The sequence below is a fragment of the Dreissena polymorpha genome, chromosome 13 (genome assembly GCF_020536995.1).
Source record: "Dreissena polymorpha isolate Duluth1 chromosome 13, UMN_Dpol_1.0, whole genome shotgun sequence".
NCBI classification, from domain to species: domain Eukaryota; kingdom Metazoa; phylum Mollusca; class Bivalvia; order Myida; family Dreissenidae; genus Dreissena; species Dreissena polymorpha.
In genome coordinates, this window is record NC_068367.1 from 73,092,507 (window position 1) to 73,105,012 (window position 12,506).

Sequence of the window (12,506 nt, forward strand, 5' to 3'; positions counted from 1 at the left end):
TTTTTTTCCTCAATACTGTGACAAGCTCTGAAACAGTTGTGTACGACGGTGTTTTATATGAGAAAAACACGTTTATTCTGATAAATAAATTTGATAATATGCAGTAAAAAAGGTGTGTCTGTTTCTTGTTTTTGGTTTTTATGATATTTCTTATATCTTCGAAAACATTTATATTTCTTGTATCTGTGAAACATAAACATTTCTTTATATATGAAATATTATAACAGTAAAATATGAGGACAAAATATCTACCAATTTGATATCTTTATTACAAAACAATCAAAACATTTAGGTAGGTAATGTTATTGCAATTTATTCAACGTACATTAATTACTTGTGTGACAAATTCTTAAGCTTTTATTGCTAATAATGTATCTGCAAATCATCTATGTATTAACTAGATCGTATGTGCATGTAGCTTGATGCAAATAGACCAAAACTATGTCATACATACAAAACATTGATAGCAATACCAATTGCATAGACAAGGCACTTTGTTCAATTGATCTTGATGATCTTCTTCTGGTATTGATATAAAGGAGTAAGATTTCCAAAATGTCAAATTGAAGGCTAAGCTCGTATGTTCAAGCATGCTAGGACAACTTAGGGCTCTAATTTGGCACTCGCAAATTGCGAGTAAAATAGTTTTGCGAGTTATTTTTATATTATGCTTGCCAAAATGTGAAAGTAAAATTGTGTTAGTGTAACTATAACAATCTCAGCAATATATTGTAACCTGTCATTAAAAAATCTTGCACATGCTTTTAATAGAAAATCACAATATGTGTAGGTTAACTGCCCAAAGTAAATCTAGTCTGAGTGTAAGGTATACTTAACAAGACTCTAGTCTGAGTGTAAGGTATAATATAACAAGACTCTAGTCTGAGTGTAAGGTATAATATAACAAGACTCTAGTCTGAGTGTAGTCTGAGTGTAAGGTATAATATAACAAAACATTTTTGGGGGTTAACTAGTTTATATTGATACATGAAACTTTTTTTTTTCTAAATACTTTTATATAACTGACACAATTATTTGCAATTAACATTTCCATCACGTTGTAACCATTTGCTGCTAAATATTAATAATAAGCACACAAGTTTTAATATTCTATATTGATGTTGTTTCAGTCTGGTAACCATGTATACAACAATTGCAGTTAATTAAAGTATTTAACTGTATTTAAAAAAAATATTTTTACTAAAAAGTCTATAAAAGCGACTTTAGCAGATATGCTAATACAAACATTTTTGAGTATAAGAGTGTCATGTGCTATGATTAGTACATGTCCATATCACGTGCTATGACTAGTACATGTCCATATCCCGTGCTATGACTAGTACATGTAAGCATGAAGACAAGTCCTCAGGAAAGCAGTAATAACTTCCATCACAACATAAATTGTTCCGTCATTTTGTTTGTTTTATATTTTGTACACATGTTTATATTTCTTATAAGGTTTACATAGAAGGTTTAAGAAATGACAAGGAAAAAACTAATTGATAAAAAACATATGTAAGAACTAAAATAGTTGATTGACCATCATCGTTTGGTGCATACTGGCGACATGGTTTAATATGAGCATGTGAGGCGGTTTTTCTAGATGGATTACTTCCGGTTCCACGTCGTAAGGTTCTAAAACCCATACTTTGCAGCATTCTTACCAAGCCTTGATTTCAGGTCATCACGACTTATAATCTTTACCACGCCGGGAGTACGAGACTGTGCCAGTGAAATTACCAGATCGCCGACAGAATCATGGCCTACTTGTGGTGCTGGGACGTCTTTGGTCAGCTAAAACAAGAAAAACTGTCTTTGGTCTCTTAAAACAAAACTGCCACTTGAAATGGTCCACTAAACGAAAAACGACTGTTACCTTAAAGACTGTCTTTTCTAATAAGAAAGATTATCACTTTAAAGGGACCGTCAAACGCGAATGACGAAAAAAGAAGTTCTAAAAAAATACAATTATAAGTTTATATTGATTAAAATATATCACGACTGGTATATTACATTACTTAAAAAAAGTTGTTAAGTTTTTATATTTTCAGTTTATTCGGTAATATATTTTACTGGGTACAGGTACCAGGTAATAACCATTTAGCTATAAATAACGCAAGTAGATTGATCATCATCGTCACGTGGTAAACCCAGGAATGCACCTTGTGCATGCGTAGTGAATTGTATATATTTTATCTATAAAATGGTCAATCTACTTGCGTTATTTATAGCGTGTATATCGTTATGTCACCTATTAAAGTTTATTACCGAATATACTAAAAATATGAACTTTTGTTCAAGTAATGTAATATGCCAGTCGTGATATTGTAATCAATATAAACTAATAATAGTAAAAAAAAACAAACAAGAAATGTGTTTGTCAGAAACACAATGCCCTCCTTCTGCGTCGCTTTGATGCATGTTTTTTTTTACCTTTGACCTGGAAGGATGACCTTGATAATGCATGCCAAATATCAAGTTGCTATGTGAAGGGACATAGAAGTTATGAGCATTTTTCTAAACCTAAACGTGAAACCTAAACGCAAATTGTCAAGGAAGGACAGAAGGACAGACAGACGGACGGTCCCATCACTATATGCCTTCCTTCGGGGGCATAAAAACGGTATTTTAGAACTTTTCTTTTTTCGCGAATCGCGATTGACGGTCTCTTTAAATGGTCTGCTAAAATATAAAATATAAAATCACTATCAATGGTCCGCTTAAACAAGAAAGACTGTAATTTTAAATTGTCAACTTCAATGACAGTTTCTATAAATGGTCAGCTTAAACAAGAAATACTGTCTTTTCAAATGGTCAGCTAAAATGTGAAATGGTCTGTTAAAATCACAAAAGAGTGTCACTTTAAATGGTCAGTGAAAAAGGAGAACAACTTTGTATATTTAAAGAAGCCTAATGTATTATCAGAATTTTTTTTAATTTTAATCTTTTAAAAAGGGCTCATTTAATGGTTACTTAACATATCTCGATTTTATAAACATTCATTAAAATATGTGTGTCTATAATATTACAAAAACTTGTTGACACCACAACACAAGGTTTTCATGTTTAAGATATTAATTTGCATAATGGTGCAATCTCAAGCTAAGTCTGCATGTGGGTGAGAACATGCACACAAATTTTCACCATTACACTTACGTCAAAACTCAAGTTAATGGATTTATTTCATTTTTAAGAGACAGTGACCTTGAACTTAAAATGGTCCAGTAAGATAAAGGGTTACACATGCTATCCCAAGCTAGATGTGCATGTAAGCTACCAACATACACAATTTTAAAATAACCACATAACTCAAAAGTAATAAAGAGGCAACAATTCGATTTATTATCTGAAACAGTGACCTTGATTTTTAACCCACCTGATCCCATATGGAAACCAAGCCATGTTTTGAAAGCTACCATTTCTATTGTTACTAACAATTACCTTAACCTGAAAATGACTTGGCCCAAATGGACTCCCTTGCTTAAAAACAGCCTATTCACAAAATTTCAGTGCATTACCTCAGCTTAAGTTTCTTTAATATAACTTGACTTATTTAAAAGAAATCCTATTTATATTTTAGTACATGACCTTGATCTTACTATAGCCAAATGCATTCCAAAGCGTTGTATGCTTGTAATCAATCCATGCACAGACTTTCATTGCAATGCATCCATCCACTCTCAAGTTATTGAGTATGAGACTACGCCCTTTTCTACTTCAGTAACAGTGGTCTTCACCTTTACTTGACATGCCCGAAAAACAATCCAAAGTCATGTCCCCTATATCCCAAGAATCATCATGATTCGTTATCGCAAACTAAAGCTAATGATGGGATACATACTGTTTGCTGTTTTTAAGCACACATGATAACTGCTAGATTCAGGGTTGAACTGGGTTTGAGTATAACATTGCCTTCTGGTCATATTCTCTGTAAACACAATTCCCAGAGCTTTGGTATTTGGTATGATAAATCCTATAGAGGTCTTGTACAACGTTTATTAAAATAGCCCCCCCCCCTCCCTTGAGTGGAAACATAGCACTCTCCATTCATCTTATTATTTATAAAGACTTGTATAATATATAACTTAAAAATCTCTAATACGGCAAGGGCAAGGGGTTAATGTAGATTGGTCCTTTGCAAAAAAAAATCAAAAACATGATCGGTAAGTCTGTCAAACATTTAAAAACATTCTTATTTTTTTACTATATATAAGTCATTTCTCACTGAATAAGGATATACAAATTCATTAAATTAGAATGATCAAGTAGCAAAAATAAGCTAAAACTCTTAAAAAGTGAACTCGGTCAGGTCAGCGGTAGCAAACAAGTTTTGTCTGCCTGAACAAACTGCATTCCTCAATGTACTACCACCTGTATGTAGGCCTCAATTAACTAAACATACGATTACAATTGCATTATACAATTAATTTTATACCCAAACCATAATTATTTACATAATGCAAATGCTAGTTTATGTATTCTGATTGGTAAGATGCCATTTGGAACGCATTTCTGCATCAGTTCAATATTTTGAGAGCCCATCCTATAATTACCTTAGGCTGTACCATGAGGCCAATACGCATCTCATTTATAGTGACTTTCGAGCCCTGGAACTCAGCCAGTGCAGCCTGCGCAATCCCATAAACACATGCACCCGCTATCGCCAGCATGGACGCATCGGCCATGGAACAGCTCTCCCCAAACATGCCCGTAATGAACATATAGGAAGAGCCTGCAAGGAAATAGATAGAAAAATTAAAGTCTCATCACTGTTTAACGTTTAAGTAAATTGTGTCAAGTCCAATCCATCCCTATAGATTCAAAAACAATATTACCGAGAATACATGTAGCTTGAATTAGGTTCGGGATTGGAATACTAGCTCAATTCATCATGAAGTTCCTTTATTGGAGTCAGGATATGAACATACCTGTAAGCTCAATGCTTAATTAAGTTCCATCATAGGAGCCAGTATTTGAACATTAGATAAGCTCATTTTTAACGAAGTTCTTTTATCGGGGTCAGGATTGGATTAGCAAGGACATGGGGAGCAACCATTTTCGAGACTAAATTCAGTAATAACTTTAACTTTTAATAAGATCTTTCTTTGCCCTCGTACCTTCATGCTTAGCAAGCACTGGTAGGAAGGTCTTGGCGACGATGAAATGCGACTTTGCACGCTCGTCAATGTGTGCATCGAACTCAGCCACCGTCCTACTAGTAAGAGGACCCTCCTATTAAACAGTTCAGAAAAGCGTGTGAACCTTACAAGAGTGTATTCGCATAAGGAATAATTGAAATCACAATGGTGCAGTTGCGAGAATATCTTAAATTTGTGTTTCCACTAAACGGACTTACCCCTTACCCTATTTGTTTGTGCCGACCATAAACGTAAATTGGTATTAACGCTTCAGTTCATGACAAAAGAAAAAGGAAATATGACAAGTGCTGTTAAAACGGGGCTTAATTCATGTGAGTAAAGTGTCATCAAAGATAAGCCTGAGCAGTCCGTACAGGATAATTAGGGACGAAATTTTCAGCTGTTATGGTATTTTTCGTTTAAAGAAAGTCTCTCATTTTCGAAAATCTAGTTTAGGCAGAAAGTGTGGTCCCTGATGACACTTTACGCACATACATTAAACCCAGTTTTCCCATAGCAAGGTCTTTTTTTTAATGTCAAACAACAAGGTCGTGTATATGTAGACAAACAATGCCACTCACTTCCCACCAGGCCCCAAATGAGGAGACCACGTGATGCACCCCGCCCTGTCCCTCCAACTGCTGGAGAATCTTGTGTGCCCCTGCCTCTGTGGCAGCATTTGCCTGAAATAAAATGAACTCTGAAAGCCCCACTATCCAAATACCCTCCATCAATCAAATACCCTCCATCATTCAAATACCTCACATCAATCAAATACTCTCCATCAATCAAATACCTCACATCAATCAAATACCCCATAGCAATCAAAAACCTCACATCAATCAAATACCTCACATCAATCAATACCTCACATCAATCAAATACCTCACATCAATCAAATACCCTCCATCAATCAAATACCTCACATCAATCAAATACCCCATATCAATCAAATACCCCCAACAATCAAATACCCACCATCAATCAACTACCCCCAACAATCAAATACCCCTATCAATCAAATATCAAATACTCCCATCAATCAAATACCTACCATCAATCAAATACCCTCCATTAATCAAATACCAACCATCAACCAAATACCCTCCATCAATCAAGTACCCTATATCAATCAAATACCCCACATAAATCAAATACCCCCCCCACCCATCAATCAAATACCCACCATTAACCAAATACCCTCCATCAATCAAATACCCTCCATCAATCAAATACCCTCTATCAATCAAATACCCCACATAAATCAAATACCCCCCATCAATCGAATACCCACCATTAACCAAATACCCTCCATCAATCAAATACATCCCATCAATCAAATACCCTCCATCAATCAAATTCCCCCATCTATGAACCATCTATGAAATGAATTTGCTTGTAATGGACATCTTATCAAACGAATGCAGTCAAATACAGTGAAAATAATAATATTCGTTGGACAATAATGTTCGTGGGTCAGATCAACCACGAAATTGAATGCTCTCAAAAGTTAATTCGAATGTCTTATATCGGATTATAATAGAAATTTAAAATACAACGAAAATGCCTGATTTATTGACCTAATGAATCCATACAATGGCCCGATGTCCCGATGAACTTGTTGTTTACTCTAACTGAGCCTTTTTCGAACTTAGTCGAGAAATACATTGCGCAAATGTTCTCACCAAGTTTCATAAAGATTGAGCCACAAATGCAGCCTATAGTTGATATTTACAAAATGTAATCAAATACATTGATTTAGAATTTATGTAACCGATACTTTCCAATTGGTCACTATGTTTGTGTAACTTGTTTGTGGCACACAACGATCATTGGAAAGAGAATATCGTACCTCAATTAGAATGAGATTCTTTTGCAGCTTAGGTTCGATTTTCGCTTTTAGATCATTCAGATTTGCAAGGACCCGTGAGCTGACGGCCACCTGCAAGAAATCGCGGAAATGACGTCATTGTGTAAGAAGGAACGGTGTCACCGTGTCAGCGAAATATACATCATGGATCAGAAGGTTAAATCAACATGATGACGGACACAGAATGAAACGATCATGCAAGCTTTGTATGTTTGAAATGCAGCATGATTTCATTTGAAATATTTCTCAAAGGGGTTCACACAAACATAAACATTTGGGTAAGAATAATAATTGCATGTCAAGATATGTGTTTATTGACACTATAAAATAAATTAATTTGACATGTAGACCTTCATCTCAACGAGAATGTACCGGGTGTTTGCTTTAATCTGAAACGCTATAGATCTACTCGCTGAACTTAAGCGAGAGATTATAATGCACCATTTACAGGGTAATATCGATCTTAAAACTTTGCATACGACCACATGTTATATACACAAATATTGTTTGCCGACTTATATTCAATATTGCTCAATTTATTTGATTTCACTTCACACGATTACAACTGGTTTTCTCGTATCATTACCCTGATCAGTTGGCCCATCAGTATGGGACATGGATTTCTCAAAAGCTTCCAAACATTTCCGATCTGATGCACATATTTGATTCTGAATAGTCACGTATAATGTGTGCAAGTTTCAAGGGAAAAACTTCAGCACAGCCCTTGTTGTCCATGGCCACTAGCATGTGTGGCCTGTCCCAGAACTGCTTGGCAAACTCATGGACAAACCATGGTGCCTATTGAGAGAGGCTTAGAGAGCGAAACTACTCTCGGCGACAAAGATCACGAGACAAGGACCATACTGATTTTCTTTGGCGTAGACGAGCGGAACCATGGATAAAAAGTTGGTTTATAGTTATGTGATCCATATTCTTTTATATGCAATACGTTCCTCCAGCATTTAACAGACAATCATTCCCAACCAAAACTCCACTCAGCAACATCGTTTTGGTAAAATACAAAAAAAAATTATTATCTCTTGCCTAAGAAAGCGCGATTGACTGAAGACATACCTAGGCGCCTTGTTGCGGGAAGCTGATTGAAGAAAACCTTGGTCCTTATTGCAGGAAGCTGACTGAATGCTTACCTTGGTCCTTTGTCACAGGAAGCTGACTGCAGGCTTACCTTGGCCCCTTGTTGCAGGAAGCTGCGCACGATACCTGACCCTACTGTGCCGCTTCCACCCGCCACGAATGCTGTACGTCCTGTAAGAAGCCAGCTCAGAATTTAGCCGCGTTCTTGGCAAACGGGGCTTAAGGCATGTGCGTAAAGTGTCGTCCCTGATTAGTCTGTGCAGTCAGCACCTGCTAATCTGGGGCAACAATTAAAACCACGCATTAAGCCCCCTTTTCCGAGAGCGAGACTCAAGTGTGTGTTACTATTCAAGTGCCAAACCTTGCAATGAACAACCGGTCATTATTGATTATTATTGTTTTAATTCTAATTTTCGTCACATTCAAAGGTCTTTCAGTCATGTCACAGCGATCAGTTAATATACTCACACTTTCCTTAAATAAGATAGGTTTTTAAGTCAATGTGCACATATTTATTAGAGTACCTGACAAGCACCCTAGCTACTTGATTAGAGGTAGTGGAGAATGAGCTACGCTGCCTGACCCTTACATAAGATGTACCCGGGTACCTATTTATTTATGGTCAATATAACCCCCATTGGTGAAAAAAGGAACCATGTTGTATTTAATTGTTATGTCACACGGTACCTTTTTGCACCAAAGGGGCGATAAGTACCTGTAGTCGCTATAAATACTTTTGACGGCTTTTGTTTGTGATGGGCAATATATTCTGAGAGCGATTTTTTATAACGGATAGAATAACAGAAATAAAAGCATAATAGAATATTTACTCCCAAGTTCTTTCCAACATGTCGTCCAATTGGTCGAAAAACAAAAGGCATCCATTGATTATACTAAATGCATCTCCATATTTGACCAAGCCCTTTACAAGACTCTCACTTTTTATCGCTGTGAATTGATGGATTTGGTGACCGCTTAGCGTTCAGAAGGGCCCGGGTTCGATTCTTTTTCTTGAGGTGCTATACATTCTTTTCTTAAGATACCGGGTCACAGTAATTCTGAATTGTGGTTTTTTGTTCTTTGTTCGCATATTTCCTATTGCCATGGTATTACGAACCCAAAATAAAAGTTTACGAAAACATAACCGTATAATTAAAGAGTCGCATACATTCCAAATTACCAACCATCATATTGTTTTCACCCAGTTTTTTATAATTAAAATGAACAATTTATTAAAAATTCAATTCAATTAAAAGATTTCACTCAAGCGAACATAAATATTACTAAAACATTACTCATTTGTTAAATATTTATACATAAATGCATTATATATGCATTCATAACAGTAAATAATGTGTAACCAGTTAAATAAAAAAAATATAAGCAAACAAGTGTTGTCGTCTCCCTCGATTAACAAAAAAAAACATTTTAAAGGCATATGTCATTTCAATTTTTGTCATTACAGCAAAAGGAAAATAAAACTTAATTACAATAAATATATAGATTTTATATAATATATCCTAGGTCAAATAAAAGTTTCACCACACAAATTTAGAGTTTCATATCCACGTTCAATGATACACATATATCATTGATATCTATACTACTAGCATAGACTGCTTACAAGTATGAATAACAGGTAATACATCATTTGTACACGAACGCAATCGGGCCCGAACAAGTTAATATTGATGAGTTTATATCGGATTGATATTCAGAATACCAGGTAATGTTGTTTCTATATAGACTGATTCAACTGTGCAAACGTATGTTAAAATATGTGAAAACAAGGGACAAAATTGTCACAAAACCAGGTTTTCAATTTGAAAAAAAAGTCTGATAAAGAGAGACAAATCAAACATAAATGATTGTTTATAATGAACCCCCTTTGTTTAAAAATAAATCTATTTTTAGTCGTGGCTACCTTGACCTTGGAGATATTGACGTATTTCTTTCGTGCGACGCACCGTCCAATGATGGTAAACAAATGTGCCAAATGATTTTAAAATCTCACAATGAATGACATAGTTATGGCCCGGACAAGCTCATTTATGGCCATTTTGACCTTTGAACTCAAAGTGTGACCTTGACCTTGGAGATATCGATGTAATTCTTTCGCGCGACACACCGTCTAATGATGGTGAACAAATGTGCCAATTGATTTTAAAATCTCACAATGAACGACAAAGTTATGGCCCGGACAAGCTTGTTCCGCCCTCCCGCCTGCATTAAATGCTTTATATTGATAAATTTAAACATTTGAACTAAAAATCTCTAGTAAAACAACAAGAATACAATTTTAAAAAAAGGAAAAAAGTAACCCTCAACAGGGCTCGAACCACTAACCGCTGGATTCCTGGAGTAAAAAGCCACCCGTCTAGACCACTCGACCACCCACACTTATGTTTTCAGCGAATGTATTTTTTTAGCTATATAAGCAATCCTCGTAGTTTCCCAAAATATCGTTTCGCGTCGATACGACGCTTTATCTGTTAGACGGCCACTTTAACGGGGTCCTTCTGTGCCTGAGCCTGCATAATGTGTGGACCCAGCACTCCAAACCAATTTAGTAAACAAGACTCAAGGATGTTGAGACGAATAGTGAATTATTATTTTTACAGGTACCGTAGACTCTGCCAATACCGGACTCTCTGAATACCGGAACTCTCCCGATTCCGAACGGTCGGGCTAGTCCCGTATTTTCTCCATCTATTTCTTTGTTTATTTTTTTTTTGAATAAACCGAACTCTCTAAAAACCGGAAACCGAACGGATATCTCCATGAATTTGGTCATTTTCAACGTAAAATACATTGAGTACACCGGACGGTCCAAATTCTCAAGATGCCGGAGGCGTGAAAATTACAATACCTAGTCAGCACAGCGCGTGCGGTGTCACACATTTTGCTCGCGCAATCATTGATAATCGGATTAAACATACCATAAAGGTGTCAAGTCGTTACCGCGCTAAAGAAGTTTGATTAAATAATGTAAAACAAACTGTGAATGTCTATAATAGACGTGCGGTAAGACCAAAAAGTGATTGACCCTATCGTTTTATTAAGCTTACGAAAAACAATTTAATTACAAAATTAATGCATGCCTTTGCGACGACCACTTTCTTGTTATCTTCTCGGGTAGTTTAAAAGATGTAAAAGCCATGTTTTTAACGCTTAAATGGTTGTTTGTTTGTCAGGTAAAACTGTGAGGAATATGATCGTTAAATATCCATCCATCTGTCTGCAAATTTATTCATTGCCTTTTCTTAATTTCAAACGCATCTTCAGCATTAATAGTCTCAAATCTACAAGTCTTCTCAAATCGTTATTCGTCAAAATTGTCTTTGAGGTTTAATTAATTCAGAGCTATTTATAGCGAACTCGAACACGACTCCTCGCCTATATGACAAATGTCACGTATGTACATGTATAAAGCACTCACTTTGGGATTAATAAAAAAAAGTCGGTATGGAATGTTTTTTGCTATTAATCGAATAAAAACACATTTTTAAAGAATGCTTTAAACATAAACCTTACATGAGTACAGTTATCACATGGTACATGTAAATGTATATGGTTTGTTTTATTCTTATATTCAACAGGGCCTACTGGCGGAAATCTTTTACAACATTTTAATGGATGTTCACCTGGATCAGACCGAAACGCTCACTCTGGATTAGCATACGTTTTTTTTTTGCAAAAATAAAAAATCTAAATCTTAACAGCGGAGCTTAAAGCATTCAAGAAGAATTAACATAAGCATTGACTATATACATATATTTATATCTTACCCGAAAGTGCCATGCTAAGATCCAACTGATTGGTGTGCTGTACGTAGTGTTTTTCTGTATCTGCACTGACGTACTTTATTATATAGATTTAAACTAGGACTCTTAAGTGTTAATTTATTTACTGTTCTACATTTCGACCCGATATCCTTTTTAAGCACACAGAAACTGGACTCTACGGCGATGGTTTATTTATTTTATCCTGTCACATGTCTTTAAATCAGCCCGATAACCAGGTAACCTTATATCCCAAAAGATACTACCGGTAGGCTTGATGACCACGTGACCTCGAATATCCGTCAGTTGCTGTCCGCGCATGCGCACACCTGTACTATTTTCTATTTATAAAATATACTCGTTTTCAAAAAAATACAACATACGTGTAAAGTACTGTTAGTTTAAAAGTTATTATTTTAACAGCATAATTTCGTCTTTGTGTATTGAATTAATAACGATTGACTCGATTTCTGTGTTGTTTAACAAGACGGAAGCTAGCCTAAGCGTTTTGCATGACGTGACGTCACAATGTTTTTGCTGCGGCGTGCTTTTTCCCATATTAAATATTTAAACACAAAATACTGGAAAACTATATATTTTTAGAAAAATTTCAACGAATGT

The 12,506-nt window shown here is 35.6% G+C and overlaps 1 protein-coding gene across 1 annotated transcript; it reads right to left on the minus strand.

Moving 5' to 3' along the window:
• Window positions 1–249: 249 nt before the first annotated feature.
• On the minus strand, window positions 250–12,159 carry LOC127856345 (cis-2,3-dihydrobiphenyl-2,3-diol dehydrogenase-like). The gene is made up of 7 exons (XM_052392488.1): window positions 11,892–12,159; window positions 8,195–8,274; window positions 6,991–7,080; window positions 5,720–5,821; window positions 5,118–5,232; window positions 4,554–4,732; window positions 250–1,794 (listed from the first exon to the last, which is right to left on the minus strand). The coding sequence occupies exons 1-7, from the start codon at window positions 11,902–11,904 to the stop codon at window positions 1,636–1,638; spliced, it is 738 nt and encodes a 245-aa protein (XP_052248448.1). The 5' UTR covers window positions 11,905–12,159; the 3' UTR covers window positions 250–1,635.
• Between the last annotated feature and the right edge of the window lie 347 nt (window positions 12,160–12,506).